General features: G+C 37.7%; 1 protein-coding gene across 1 annotated transcript; it reads right to left on the bottom strand.

Annotated features, from left to right (window-relative positions):
* Positions 1 to 1,730: 1,730 nt before the first annotated feature.
* On the bottom strand, positions 1,731 to 12,934 carry LOC139708521 (small ribosomal subunit protein mS27-like). Its single transcript, XM_071620463.1, has 10 exons — positions 12,824 to 12,934; positions 10,260 to 10,337; positions 9,697 to 9,770; positions 9,317 to 9,375; positions 8,145 to 8,259; positions 7,161 to 7,239; positions 6,465 to 6,583; positions 5,896 to 6,069; positions 2,984 to 3,049; positions 1,731 to 2,329 (listed from the first exon to the last, which is right to left on the bottom strand). Exons 1-10 carry the CDS (start codon positions 12,927 to 12,929, stop codon positions 1,985 to 1,987), a joined length of 1,215 nt encoding a protein of 404 aa, XP_071476564.1. The 5' UTR covers positions 12,930 to 12,934; the 3' UTR covers positions 1,731 to 1,984.
* Positions 12,935 to 16,650: the final 3,716 nt, after the last annotated feature.

Below are 16,650 nucleotides of genomic sequence, written 5' to 3'. Positions count from 1 at the left end.
TGAAGACTGAAAGCTCAGCTAGGCCCCTTTGTCTCAATTTTACTCTACTGGCTCTCTATAATTGGATACTAAGTTTTCAGCAGCTTATTCTGCATTTACAATGTTCACACACCCAACTACACAATGCATAGTGTATATTGTGCATAATTATGGTTCAGTGAATTGAAGCCATGGAACCCCAATCTATAGATCCCTAGTTTGAGTTTGTTGGCAGCAGAGGTAGCGTAATTTACGCAAGGCACATAATCCTCTATTTTCCAGTCTGTTGGGATTGTGAACTCCACAGTTGATTGCCCTTATGTGTTGTGTTGCTTTCTTCAATAGTGGCTAAGCAAAATACAACAAGTTATATCCACTTCATACAGTAAAAGTGAAAATTTTTGCAGTGTTGAAATTTTCGCGCATTTCGCGCAACCAGAAACTAGTCCGAAAATAAAAGCATGCAAATATTTTTGCTTGCTGTATGTTGCAGTAGCACATGCCGACTAAGCAGAATTAAAAACGCGCGAAACCAATCTTACCAGCCGAGCAAGAAAAATTACATGTGCAAAAATATCCACTTTTACAGTATTTGGTTTTGTCTAAAGCAAATACAAAGATATATTCAAACTGAGAGACAACCACTTCTTAACTGCAACTATTAAGTGCACGATGAAACCACATATTCCACTTTTCGTTACAAGTACAACGCACAGATTTACTGCATGTCTTAAATTATCTCATCACATACATATTTGTAATTCTCAACAAATTGGCAGCCTTCATCTACTCATGGTTTGCCCTTGTTGGACAGTGAAGGATCAGACAAAATTTGATAGTGATGATTTTTAGGCAGGCACCGATATTAAAAATCCCATACAGCAGACCTTTCTCTTTCCCCTTACGTAATCTGTGAGATGCTGTGAATTCTCAAGTCATCAATACATGCATGATGTATAAAGGTGTAAATGTATGAAGGTTTTAGAAAGTTCCAGTTTCAGAGGTTTTTTGACAATATGTTATATCTTATGGAAAAGTATGTTTGACAAGACCCCTTTTCCATTATTTCTTTTAATTTATTTCATAGCTCAAGAATAATTTATTTCCTAACCAAAATTATGTTGGTGATGGTGGGTATGGTGAATATCCGACTTGACCTAACGCAACATAGGTATAATGACCTTCTTTTGTACAGTATAATTTAGTTGTTTGTTTAAATGCCATCAAATTTGAACAGCTTATCTTGGAAGCACATAAAGGTCCTCTAAAAGGAACAGACCACAAAATGATTCATTCAAAGTCCTTCCCATATTCAGACAATGTTTGTTTGTTTGTTTGCTTTTTTTTTTGGGGGGGGGGGCTAAATGCATACAAGCATTTATGTTGGCTACAAAATGGAAGATGAATGTATGTTCTGTAACAAGCAACTGTACGCAATATCTTGATATGTTCAAAGGTTATGATAACCAACTTCCACTGTGTGGCATATGAATAATACCACTATGTGGCAGACATCTTCACCTCTTCCTTTCAAGACAGATGCCAATATCCACAAGCATACTTACGTTCCACAAATTTCTGAAACATAGGCTATATTGCATTGTATCAATGCTAAATGTCAAAATTGCAGCAAAAAATATACAATTTTCAAGTGATCTAGGCCAGTCTGCTGCCATGCACAAACATATTTTGCGTACCATTTAAGCAACACTTTACAAGATCAGTCTGTGGAAATTCATATCCTAATCTGGAAAGAGTTCCTGAAGTTATCTTAAAGAAAACATCTCAACTGCAATGATCTTCTCACCATGTCCAAAAAGACTAGTCACAGAATATTTGATGAGCAGCCAACACAAATTCTTCATGCTGTGTCCATCAAAATGTATATCCTTCAGAGCATTTCTGGCTGTCAGGCAAATTGTACTGCTCACACTTGAGTTTGTTTCTTCATGCCAGTAAGGATCAGAATGACGGTGATTTAAGAAGGGCTTAAAAGACGAGAGTGCTAGCTGTTCTCTGCTTGCTGTGTCTCTTCTCTTCCTGCTGTCTCTCCATGTTTGGCTGCAGAAGCTGCCTCAATATCCTTCTCCCAGTACTTGATCCCGCCAATGGCTCTCTGAAGCTGGTCCAGTCGCATCTCCTTCTCTACTCTCTCTTGATTGAGGGCTGCTAGTCGCTTCTGCTCTAGGGCCTCTATATGTTCTTGGTGCCACTTCTCTAGCAGGGCTGTGTATCCAGCCACACCTTCTTCCTCCAGGGCAGGGAGCCGTGAGGCCATCTCCTGTTCCATCAGGGCATCAAGGCCCTCACTTGATACTTTATTTTGATTAGTCAGCTCCTGAACAGTGTTCTAGGAAATTCAAACCATACAAATCACATTTAACAGACTTGGCACAGCATATCATTGAGAAAATATCTGGCCCACAAACAAACAGGAAAAACAAAAGCATTGATATAGATTACAATTTTAGCTTTACAAAGTGTGAATAACTAGCTATGGTATTTTTGAATGATATTTTGATATGTCAGGATATCCAAAGTAAGAAAGGGTAATAGATCTCTCTGAAATCATCTATGTGAAACTGTCAGTTTCCACTCACTGAGACACTTACACACAACATGAACTTAATCTCCAGCAGTTCTGTAACTGAAGGATGGACATTGAGGATTTGCTGATTTTGCCAATACTAGGGCCTTGATGCTTAATCCCCCTCTGGGCTAAAGCATTTGATACAGAAGTTGAGATCCCAGAAGCCCATGGATGTTTCTTGCTAGGTTTAGTTTGAAACCTCTGGTATCTATCACACATGATGAAAGAACCACACAGGCATATGAGGAATACCCTAATAACAACTTTCATTCCTATCCGTCATATCAAACACCTTCTTACTCGAGGGGTGTGCATGGTAACGAGTTTGATGTAACCTATTAGGCACAACACACTAAGCCTCTTTGCACAAAGTGCATCCTCTTTTTTTTTAAATATATTTATCACTGCAGTCACCTGAAATAATACTTGAAGGCCTTCTGATGCATCTCCCGTACTGAACTCAGTTTCCAGTCTGTTGATCTGAATGAATGAAATATGGTAGTTATGCAGATGCCACTATCACATAATTGTTTTAACCTTAACTAGGCCGGGGGGGGGGGGGGGGGGGGGGGCCAAGGCCGCCCCCCCCCCCCTCGACGTTTCGCGCGATGTATCGCTATCGCGAGAAGCTATCGCCGCGACGTTTCATGACTTTTTTCTTTCGAGTCTCCCGCATCTTTTGACACCAAATTTGCGAAGCCCGGGCACGCGGTTCCGAAGTTGCGCATAAATATGCACATGCATGTCAGACCAAAAATTGCTCAAAAACGTGAATTCGAGTACAATTTCAATGCAAACTGTGTTTACAGGCAAATTTCATAAAAGCATGATTATTTGGGGGTTTTATTGATTAAAATCAATTAATAACACATTTTCTTGTTCGGATCAATGTCGCGGATAAATTTCATTGAAAAAACAATGAAAAACATAAAGTCAAAAAACAAGGAAATACATAAGAAATTCAAAAAACAATAAAATACTTAGGAAATTTTTTCTGATTGTGCAATTTTTTCTCTTACATTTGCTAAGGACACTAAAAAGAATATTTACCCAAAAAAATTTGCCTGTTTTGAGCTTTATTTGGTGATTTATACCAAATTGTCCGATTTCATGCATCATTATGCATAAATTAGCATAATTTAGTGTAAATGATACTTTTTGAAAAAATTAACTTCATGGTACTTTAGATTACATCATAAGCAATGTGTGTCCCAATTTTCGTCGCAATCGCGCGGTCGACGACCGAGATCTGGCGGGGGCCTGGGAGGCCCCCCCACCCCCGGCTCTATCATCTACCTAAATAGCCCGGCCTAGTTAGGGTTAAGCAACTAACATGAAATATGAAACTCAAGAACTAACTCAGCAACTAACATGAAATATGAAACACAAGAACAAATAACAGAAAATAACAAAACTAATGAGAGTTACAGAGGAAAAGAATAACATTTGAGATAATAGTACTCTGAATTAGGCTGCAAAGGGAAATGTGTGTTGCAATGATCACTACAGCTCAAACTTCTGCCCACTAAAACAGAATAGACCTTACGATTTATGGGTTGTTGTTTTTTTTTGTCAGACTCTACAAGAAAATAGTGGAGTCAACAGTAAGAACGTACCAAGGTGTCCCCGCAGATGACCCGCACATGACAGTACCTAGCATGTATCTCAAAAGTAGTTACCCGGAGGTGCGCACGCTGGCTCTATTACCCGCTGCCAAAAAAGGCCCTGTCACACCAGCTAAGCGGGCTTATTGCGTATGGGGATTTTTCAGCACACAGAATAATTTCTGCGGCCGGACAAGGTTTAGGGCGAGTTTGGCGTGGGTATTACATGATAAACGTGTGATACCTAAGTCCTTCTTGCGTGTATTCAGTTGAACTGCATGTTAGGCGCGTGGGTGTCACGTGATAGCTTTGTGATAGCTTCTTTTATGTCAGTTACGGGCGACATACGGGCTCTGCGAAGTACCTGCGCCACAACTGCGTGTTATCTGCGTACTAGTCGCCTGCGAGATGAGTGCTAGCCTGAACAATAGGCTGGTTCGAGTGGATGGGCAAACAATCATTTGTCAACTAGCTTTCAAGAAGTGAAGATGCCCCGTAGACGGAAAGTGTACAAGGGCAGATAACGTCAAGTGGATGGACAGCCACAAAGCCCGGAAGATTCACAGCAAATGCATCAAATTGCTGCTGAAGTCCATTCGACGGATGAAGTCCTGTCCGAAAGGGACCAGGTAGTCCTCGACGCCACAGAGGACAGAGGACAAAGAAGAGAATGAGCCCACAAATGGCACGCACTCCCTTCACATAGGCATAGATCAGCGGGCAACTTACCTACTTCAAGTAGGAAACCCTTACCGGTAGCACCTCACAGGCAACTCCAAAGCAGGTACTTCGCAATCCCCGTAAGTCGCTCGTAACAGAAAATGGATCGGTTTCAAAGCTCTCACGCGAGTCACACGGAACGTACGAAAGTAGAAGCTAAGTAGCACGCGTCTAGTAAGTAAGAAACACGTGCGAAAATTGCAAACATTCTTGTCCGCCCGCGGAAAATCTTCTACGTGCTTTAAACTACCTCCTCGCCACAAGCCCGCGTAGCTTGCCCGGACAGGTGTGACACCGCCTTGAAATCAAAACGTAAGAAATTCAATTTTATGTTACATGAGCAGCTAAAATAGCACTGTTCCCTCATGTTTCATGTCAAAGAGATATTACATATTAAGAGAAATCAAATCATATCTTCCTATTTTGCATTTGGTGAAACTATGAGATAAAATACAAAATACAGTTACCTGGTATATTAAAACAACAGTAACAAAAAACCTCATTACATCCTATTATGGAAGAAGTAGAAAATCCTATCAATGTTAGCAGAACTTTTATGCAGGTGACATTCTATGTAATGACATGCAGTGATGTTGACTAAAACTCTCCCATATTTGAGAAGTAGCAAAACAAGAAAGTTGATTTGCAAATATCAACCATTAGGTGCCCCATGACAAGACATGCTAAAATTTCCATTAACATAATTCGTAATATCAATCTTTATGATGACATGGCTTATTATTCCTTTTTTTCCCTTCACACCAATAATCTTAATCTAGATTGGCCATTATAGTGGACTGTAAGAAGCAATGGCAAATTTTATGATTTATCAGAACAAAGATACATTACACAGAATTTTGCTTACATGATATAAAGCAAATTGCTTAATGCTTGTGTAAGCCTTATTCTAATCTTTTATGAAGAATGTATGATTTTCATTTCACATACAATTGTAAATGCATACTGTAATTTTGTGAATATCTCCACGAAATTCAAGCTTACCACTTCTGAACAGATCTTAATATCCCCAACACTGCAAACTGACTGCAGAGTTTTGACAGCTTGATCTAATCTCCCTGTCATGGCATGGCCAATAACATGGTAACTTGCTGCAAGTGTGCTCTTGACATCACGTGTTGAATCAGCTAGGGTCATTCCAATGTCCCATCGCTCTTCCTGCACAACAAAGAAAGATGATCCCCATTCAAATGCAATTCTGATGAAATCACATATTATTGGGCTTATTCAACAATCAAGAATGCCAACAATTTGTGTGTGTTGCACTACAAGGTGTGTATTCTTGGAATGGCTATGTTTGAAGGCTTTACCAATGCACACATACAACATACAATGCTCTAATCTAATGTCTTTCCCATTCTCTGACTTCTGAATTTTGTACTCTGAACAAAATAACCAATGATGTAGACTCGAGACAGAATCATCCATTCTAAAGATAACTTTAAACATGACTGAAATATGAGCTATTCACCCCGCACTGTGCCCAAGGAGAGATAAAGGTTAAACAAAAAATGCATGTATAATATGTAACTTGCACATTGTTATTTTGTTACCTGAGGTATTTCTTCTCTCTTCATATACGCATGGCATGCATGAAGGGCAAGGAGCTGGGATAAATGGCAGTTTTCCAATGTCTCTTCACGCATCATTACTATGGCAACATCACAGGCACCTGCAAAATGAAAAGCGAAAAATATTACAAATTTGTAATTGTAACATGTTTTTCAGCACTTTTTTGCGATCTAGATTTCAACTTTGCATTAAAAAATACATATGCATGATATTTCCCCAGCACAGGCAATATTTCCACCTGCATAACTTGTAGGTTCATAAGTAATAGAACAATACACACACCTCAAATAAATATGCACACCAACACCATCCAAGATATAAGATGAACCACTTGTACATTTTGAACTGAAAGAATTACCAGAAGTGGTAATGCCTGCATCCCATAACACACTTCGTTTTAGATTATTAAAAGTGTTTCCATGGCAAATCAAACATAGAAGTGGTGATATTCAGGAAGTGAATAAAAAAATAAAAATAAACTGAATTTTAATTAGAGGGCTAACAACTCCTGCATTACACAATAAAGCAAAGTGTGAAAGAAAGTTGTCAGCGCTGTCATTATACAGTATATTAATATTTGCTTCACGCATTATTGAAATGTGTGTCATGAAAGTTGGACATACAGGGAAAAAAAAATTGCCAAACATACACACAACATACACACTATCTGTCATTACCTTTGATATCATTTTCTCTCAGAAACATATCGAGGAGGAGATTGTATGTGTAATTATCTGGAAACAGGCCGTAGTCTCTCTGTAAAAGAAATATTCCTTGTATTATTGTACTACAGCAAAAAGCAAGGTATGCAAAACTTACCAACATTGAGATCATATTGCATAAGACATACAGAATTGCTGACTATCATAGGATTGTGGAAGTGGCATGCTTTGTGGGAAAAATTATCTGAGCAAATTCTCACAATCTCTGTAACAAAATGTCTCAGAGTTTTCTTTTTCATTTTGGATATTTTCTTGTCAACTCCATATGAATCATTAAGTTTTATTTTCAGACAGTGTCTATCATTCCATCTTGAGAAAAAAAAAATACACCTTGCCATTATCTGTTAGAATGAATCCACCTAGGCATCTGAAGAATGTTCCTGCCCAACAAACATGTGATGTTTAAGTTTCCCAGTTGATCAGTCAAATTAAAATTCTAAGTATACTGGGCCTAAAAATGCTGTTCTTTGTACCAAGCTGAAAAATGTCATGATCCAGCCATATAGATACTCACATACTAGTCATTGAATAAATGGAAACTATATTACTTTAACAGTATTATGCAACATTATCTAATACCTTTGTTGATATTCATTTCATTGTCTAACCAATTTCCGTATTCTTCAAGGATTTCTGTCACGCTAATGATTAAATGACACCTGATGTTAAACAAGCCTGCGGTTATGAAGGTCCCATGACATACACGTTTCCTCTGGAACCCAAGCATTTTCCTGTCATTGACAAGTTATAATCATGCTCAGGAAGTTTATCCAATTGTATTGTACTTGTTATTTTTAATAAATTTCATTTCAGAAATATGAAGTAAATGACATGGGATGAATGCATATGACTTCACATCTGGAATACAGTCATTGACAAAGATTGCACAATATCATTCTCAATAAAATATAGATGCAGACACTACTGCAATTCTCCTACCTTATTTTGTAAGACCTTGAGTGCCTGTTCATGGAAGCCAAGCTCCATGCACAACCTAAGCCATGAGTGTACTGTTGACTGGCGCAAGTGGTGGGCCACTGGCGAGTGTCGATAACTACAAAGGAACACATGGCAGGAAAAAGGAGTGTCAACAGTACCAACATTAGCAGTGTTCTACTTTCAGGTATAACTCATTACACATTTAGCAATATACTGTTCTGTTTTGAAGTACAGCTTATCATTTAACTGCTAGTATTATAAACATGCAAAACACACATACTCTAACGCAAACACACACACACACACACCTAAAGATGAATTATAATTAGGACATGCTAGAAAACCTATACAAGGGAAGCATAATTTATAATAGCGAAAATTCATGCTTGTACATCCTTTAGAATTCCAGTCTTTTCTTTTCTACTTTGAAAAAAAAAATGTTGTTTCATATAACAGGACAGTGAAAGGGCAAAGTAGCATGATCAACGCTTGTTTGACTGTAATGAATGCAGGAAGATACTTAAGCAGTGAAGTTCATGTCACATCCTGTGCTAATTTTTCTGAGAAAAGCGGAACACATTTGGACAATACAACTGTGATTACGGTTTGGTCCAAAATTACTTCATGATCAGAAAGAAAAGATATAAAAGTATTCTTAAATTCAATGCTGTGCTGTTCATTAACAGCAGTTGATTGATTCATTAATTTTTTGGCTTTCTTTATAATGTCTGGTTAACCCGTTGAGGACGAGTCCCAAGTATACTCGGGCAGGTGTCTATGGGAAATGCATGGTGTAGCAAAATCAGTCTGTCCTCAGCAGGTTAAAACATTGCTTCTTGTGTCTGTATGTAGGCAAACAGCTTGTCCACTTTGAGATTCGAAAATCATAAACCAATAAGGGAACTAACTCACTGTATTAAATGACATTCCTTGTTATCAGAATTTCACATTGCTACATGATCTATCGTTCATGGTAGTACTTGTAAAGATGAAGTGTGTGCTGTATTAATGCAACATAAACTCAACACTAACATTGTACATGTATCTCATTTATCTCTACAGTGAAGGATCTTTCCTTTTCTCATCATGGGTATGATAACTTTCTTTTTCTATTCTACTTGAATACTACTTGAAAGGATACTCAGTACTCAAAGTCACAGAATCTACTTTACCTGTACAAATAATCTGCTGCAACATCCAGTTCATCTCTATCATAGACATTGTCAATATACTGAAAGAAAAACAGCAATGTAGATACTTAGAATGATAGATAACATTATTTGGCTGAGAAGAGATCATATTAAAAACTGTGTAAATGGAAACAAGTTTAAAAGTTTGATGAAAACCTCATAAAAACCTATACAGTCAGTATTATTGCAGGTATACCTCTCTAAGAATTCTATGTCACAAAAACGGAAAAAATTTCTTTGCAAAAAAAAAAAAAGTACCTGACATATAAATGTGTCCTTTGTCTTGCTTATAACTGTGATTCTTACCGTAAGTGTGAAAGTAATTCAAAATCTACACTTTGATGTAATTGGATGTTTCTCACCTTGTGGAGCTCCACTGACAGGACAGGCTCTTTTAGGTCATAGAACGATCTGTCTAAGTTGATCTTCAGTTCATCTGTTTGCAAAAACAATAACCAGTACTGGTACTTGAAGGGGTGAAATGTTGCATTTAGCAAGTTTATTCATTTTGTTCACACTACATTCTTCACTACATGTGTTTCTGTGACCACGCACCTCATGGCACTCAGCATGACTATACTCTGCTAAGACAGATGTACTTTAATGGCAAAGATTGTGTGATAATCTAAAATACTGAATGATTTTCCCCCTATAAAGCAATCCTAATTTATAAGGATAACACAAGTTAATTTTTCTTCATCACTTTGGTGAAATCAAAGAGGGGTTTACATTGTTATCAATTTTTTTTCACTTTTATATCAATATAATATACTTCCAAAGCAGTTGTCCAAACAATGTGAAAGTGACAATGAAGCAAAGGTCCAAATTGTGTCCAAAAAGTGATTTCAGGGAGTTCATGCACTGTATTATGACCAAAACGATTCTACCACACCAGCCCACTTATGGTCACCTACATCATACTTACCCATGTCAACAATTATCCTTTCCCTGTTGATCCATGTATCATTAGCATGGTAGGCATCTGACAGAAGTGTTCTCGTTGCTGTAAAGCAATCAAATCCAAAATATATTATTATTATTATCTTTTTCATTGAATGCTTGAGACAGTATTTACTTCAGCAACAAAAAGCTAGATTTTGCAATACTGGCAACAATAACCATGATAACTGTAGATCTCTCTCTCTACACAAGTGACCTTAAAATGGATTTATACCAAAACACAGAAAATCCATTTTTGGTAGAGGGTACAAAACAATTCTAAATGGAACTCAAACTCTAACTGTTAGCTAGCCCAAACATACATTGCTACATCAATCATCAGTCATGAGTAAGACAAGACCTTTATTCCTCTGATGAGCAATCACATCTACAGCTGGCTCACAGGATCTACTTCTTTGCCTAAAGGCCAGGCCTATTTTAAAGGGCAAGGGCAAGGGCATGGACACCATATTCTGAGTAATCTGACTTCTTGAATACGCACAACCAGATAACCATATGGCATGATGAATCTTCCGATCCGAGGTTTTGAAGTTTTGCTTGTTTGTTTTCTAATCTTGCCAACATGATGATGTCTCCATGTAGTCTATGTCTATGGGGAATTTATTCAGAGGTGTGAGACCTAACTTTAGGCCAATATCCCAGTTCTCCCAACCCTGGTGACAATTTACAGGGTGCTAGAATTTGGCCCACAGTACAATTCAGGGCCCGTGGAATGGAGGCACTTTTTGTACCATACACACAGAGAATACATTAGGTGTCAACATTTTGGCCCCCCCCCCTTTTTTTTTTACCCCGAAAGTGCGTAAGTGGCACTAGAATTAAGTAGAGAGAAATATAGAAACCTTGTTGAAGCGTGAGCGCGGTAAGGTTTTGTTTTTGTGTAAAGACCTTATTTCTTTTTTGTCAGCTGAAGAAACCCGATGGAAGTGCCCCCCCCACACACACACACACACTTTTGAAAACGTGGCGCCGGCGGTGCAACTGTACAATAGACATGATAGAGTTTAAATTCTAGTAGTGGTACATGTAGACCTCTATATGACAGAGTGAGGCAGGTTACGTGCTACTTCTACTATAGTACTAGTAGTAGATTAACCCCAAACCCCAACCAAGACGTTCCATTAACATGGTTAAATAGTATTAGTGGGCCTACATAATTATATAGGCTATACCCGTTACCATTGGTTACTGCCATACCGGTTACAGCCTAGAGCAAAATCATCTACGGTACGGTAAGATCTCCTAGGTAAGACCCCGTACAATAGTCCTATCTCATGCCGCGTCCCGTATTGCCATAGACAGTCTAGACTCTAACTGTTAGAGACCATCTAGACTATATCGCGATATCGCGTATTCGCAGTATCCGTATGATAGCCCTACTACATATCGACCACCTTCTTTTAAACCGGCCGTGTATTAATTGGCGCACTGAATGCTTAATATGCACTTCACTGCGCGCAAAGCACATAAAAATGGATTGGCTTTGACTGTTGATGAAAAATTCACTGTTCATTAATGGTTTTAATCAAGGACAAAATTTCGAATGAATGTTTTCACCGAATAGTAATATGTAATGTCTATGGAGGTTTCTAAAAAGCTTCGTACAACACGGTGTTCAATGCAACTCGGTTTGCGTGCATTGTCAATGCAAACACAGCGGTCGATCTCAATAAGGAGCGTTACCGCCGCGGGGAACTGAAACGAGGCCACGCAAGTTCGACGGCGATATTTTTGCACTGAAACTTCGAATCGAAAAGGGAACAACGGCATTTGATAGAGCTGGATTTTCTCAATCACGTAGGTCAAGTTTTTAACGTAAATTTCAGTGTTAAATATTCTTATCAAGCAAATAAACATTAGGCAGTCGATGACAGTAGTAGGTCCAACCATATATTATAGGGCTCACACCCGTAAATACAAGGGAATGCCCCAGGCCCCTTCACAAATTCGTACCAAAGATACCAAAATAAATGAAGAAAAAAAATTGATTAAAAATCAATGATGTAGTTTGGCAAAAAACTGAATAGCTGCAGATATTGAGTATGAATTCCTCTACAAGTTGCATTTTGGTTGGAAGATGAAAGCTTTTCTGGTGGAATTTGAGGGGACTAGATTTCATTGGGTACGTGTACGGAAAATGGGTGATTTTTTGAGTGATAAGAACTCGTAGTCTGGCTTTGCGGACCCCTGGACAGAATTTGAACTGAATTATCCACCCTGAGAATTTGATGGATGAAAGGGTATATCTAACTTATCCAGGTTAGTGAAGCTGAAACACCTCATTTCTCCCAGCTGTTTTACAGAATTTTTTGAAATTTGATTTTTAACACACATCCCTATGGGGAAATATTTATGGGTGTGAGCCCTATACCTTTACTATTAGTTGATCTCTGCAAACATATATAGGAGTATGTGGGACTATGACGGATTGAGCTACATGGTCTACGCAGCTTTACAATACCATACTGGCATAGAAAGGTCTAGGTTTAAATTATTTTTCTCTCATGCATAAGTAAACACCGTACTCACGTTGAGCTTTGCAGTCATGAGCGCAGACAAAGCGACTTTTCCTCATCAATGAGGACAAGAACGACGGCAATCTTTGGGAGTAAATTCGACTCATCGACGAGGCCATGGTTGTTGTTGTCGTTGTTCTAATTCTTAGCTTTATAAGAGGCGCGCACATGTAATTTGGTAGTCTTTATTCAAAGAGAATTCGCTTGAGAACGACAGCGAAGAAGTCTTCGATTAATAAATCTTATCAGTTATCAATGACTTTATCATTTATCTTCTTAAGAACCCAAGTGTAGATAGGTGTGATCTTCTTTGGTTTGATTTGACCCAGGAAAAACAACTCATAAAGACTGATATTCATTCATATATTTCTTTGCTTATACTCCACAAGGCAGTTCAATGACATTTAGGCCTATATTTCATTTCATTTCATTTCTATTTTTTCATATTTCTCAATGAATGATAAAAAATACATCAAATGTAACAAAACTGAATAATACATGATGTCCAGTTAGGAGACATACATAGAATACTGTAAACATATAACACATAGTGGTCGATCGATAAAAGTTGGAATATATGAATGAATGCTAAAGAAATATGAAGGAACCTACTAAAAAGCAAGCATAAACCGAAATAGGCCTATATAACTATAAAGCAAGCATATAGGCCTATATTCCAAGTTTCAGTTATGAATTTCTCATACAATAATAAGATATTTTGGTTCAAAGTTGGTATGGTATTGAGATGGATTTAGAGAAAATGGCCCTCTTTACCATGCTTCAAAAAGAAATTTAAAGAAAACTTATTCATTCCTATGATACACCCTTAACCTCATATTATTATTATGCCTGTGAATTTGCCTTCTTCTTTATGTTGTCTTTCATGAGTGTGATTTGTTAGTAAGAGCTCTGATCTTGTATATTGTCTTGGGAAAGACACTGACATACAGGTCTTTTGACTTTGATTGCCCTTTTTGATATATATTTTCTTCTACTTTACATTTGTTTTGAATATGTTTTTATCTTTGTACTATATCAGTGATTCCTTCTGTACCAGTATATTTTGTATCTTTGTCTTTATGTAAAATCAATGATACTGAACTATGTAAACTATTCATGAAAAAATGGCTAAGAACATTACAAAACAATAAGTGCTATGCTGCGAAGATTTATGTCAAGCTATTGTAGAACTCATCTTAATGCAGTGAGAACTTTAAAACTACATTATTTCATTCAAATGCGACATCTATGAAAGCCCGATTATTTTTCTTTACAATGACAACTCACTTCGTTTACATTATGCATTCCTGCATTCCTGGGCCCTGTTTTATAAAGCTGTTCGGAAAGTTACGAACAGGTTACGAAAGACTGGTGATCAGTTCTGATGTGCTGTACTTATCAGAATTTCAATTATTCAGCACAAGAACTGATTACCAGTCGTTCGTAAGTCGTTCGTAACTTTACGAACAGCTTTATGAAACACCCCCCCCCCCCCCCCCCGGCCGCGAATGCGCAAGTACGACCGAGTATAAGGAAAGGCCAAGCGTGAAATGTTACATAATGGAGCAACAATGTTATATCAAACAGTGTAATCCCCATTTGTTTTGTATTTTCAGGGAAGGCATGTGCTTGAAAAGAATGCATTGTGAGATCTTCACTAGATTCCAGGTGTCATCAATTAATAAGGAACTGCAGTGGTATCTGCAGATTAAAATGAAACTTAAAGGTTGACCAAGCAATGACTAGGAAATGGGAGTTTTAGAAAGTCCTTACACTTCAAAATAATTGCTCATTATTCAGCGGTTTTTTTTTAAAGCAAAATTGTTGGGACTTTCCACTTTTGATCTGTCCTCATACTCGGCTACTTTGTACACTCCAGGAACATGATATATCACACTTTGATTTAAGGGGTTCATATATACATATATATATATATATATATATATATATATATATATATATATATTATATATATATATATGTATATATATGTGTGTGTGTGTGTGTGTGTGTGTGTGTGTGTGTGTGTGTGTTTGTGTTTATATAGACCTATATAAGCCTATATATCTATGTATGTATTCATATTTGGCCTGTGTAGGCCTAAACAGTAAGCGAAAATATAACAATCACAGACATTATTAGATCCATGTTTTCTAATCACTTAAAACGAACATTTTGGCACGAATGCAAACTTGGAATAGAAAATAATGAGGTACATGGAGTTGGTGGCAGCACAAGAAATTCACCAAGCCTTTCAGTAATCCTGATCACTTTTTTATTTACAATAAACACTGTCTATAAGTAGACCTTTTACAACAAAAACCCAATGTGGTGATGTTTTGAAAACAGTATACCTGCTCATCTGAAATTTGTATCACATTATTGATAGCCATCTGGTAATATAATGACAAGTTTAATTTGAACTCGAATTGAGAGTACACGCGTCTGTTCATATCTTGTCTTACTTTGGGCGATAAGCATTGATGGTTCACTCAAACTGCATCACTCTATATAGTCTGGGTGCCAAAGCCACTTTTTGGGCCTAACCTTGCTTTACCGTCCACCCAATGTTTTTTGATGGTTTTACCCTATTTCGGGGGTGCTGAATCCGAATCTGGATGATGCAACTCTTGCATCCTTGAGGGTTTTGAGATATTCAAGATGGCCGCCAAAATGGCCGCCCGAACTGGAAATTCCCACGTATTTCCTTCTAAATGATGATAAATTGAAATAAAATTGATGGTTTTACCCTATTTCGAGGGTGCTGAATCCGAATCTGGATGATGCAACTCTTGCATCCTTGAGGGTTTTGAGATATTCAAGATGGCCGCCAAAATGGCCGCCAAAACCGAAAATTCCCACATATTTCCTTCTAAATGGTATGAAATTGAAAATAATTGATGGTTCTACCCTATTTGGAAGGTGCTGAATCCAAATCTGGATGATGCAACTCATGCATCCATGAAGTTTTTGAGATATTCAAGATGGCCGCCAATTAAAACAGTAAATTCCCATGTATTTCCTTCTAAATGGTGAGAAATTGAAGTCAATTAATGGTTTTACCCTATCTCTAGGGTGCTGAATCCGAGTCTGGATGATGCAAACCTTGCATCCTTGAGGGTTTTGAGATATTCAAGATGGCCGCCAAAATGGCCGCCCGAACTGGAAATTCCCACGTATTTCCTTCTAAATGATGATAAATTGAAAACAATTGATGGTTTTACCCTATCTCTAGGGTGCTGAATCCGAGTCTGGATGATGCAAACCTTGCATCCTTGAGGGTATTGAGATACTCAAGATGGCTGCCAAAATGGCCGCCAAAATGGCCGCCAATTAAAACCGGAAATTTCTATGTATTAGCTTTTAAATGGTGAGCAATAGAAAACAATTGATGGTTTTACCCTATTTCGAGGGTGCTGAATCCGAACCTGGATGATGCACCTCGAGATAGTCAAGATGGCCGCCAAAATGGCCGCCGAAACGGAAACTCTTATGTATTTCCTTCTTATAAATATTGAGAAATTGATAACAATGGATGGTTTGACTCTATTTTTTTTTTTACTGAAAGATTTCAGGTTTTCGTCAATGGCACAGTTTGAACTTGCTGTATATACAGTGAAATCAGCTCTATACCGGATATCTTTTGAGTTGGTACGATACATGTGTGCCAGCAATGAACCTTTTAAGACTACAGATACTTTTGAATAATTGCAAGATTACACTGTTTCCTCTACATATAATGGATAAGTTTTGAACACTAACAATCAATGGACAAGACATTTTCATCTAAATCATATTGTGATAGTGATGTAGAGAAGTGTATACTGAAATTACCCAACA

Source organism: Diadema antillarum, unplaced genomic scaffold (assembly GCF_040938485.1).
Source record: "Diadema antillarum isolate AM-2024a unplaced genomic scaffold, OU_Dant_1.0 seq00001347_RagTag, whole genome shotgun sequence".
Taxonomy (NCBI): Eukaryota; Metazoa; Echinodermata; class Echinoidea; order Diadematoida; family Diadematidae; genus Diadema; species Diadema antillarum.
Note: the sequence above shows the minus strand (reverse complement) of the source record. Positions and strands in the feature narration are given on the sequence as shown.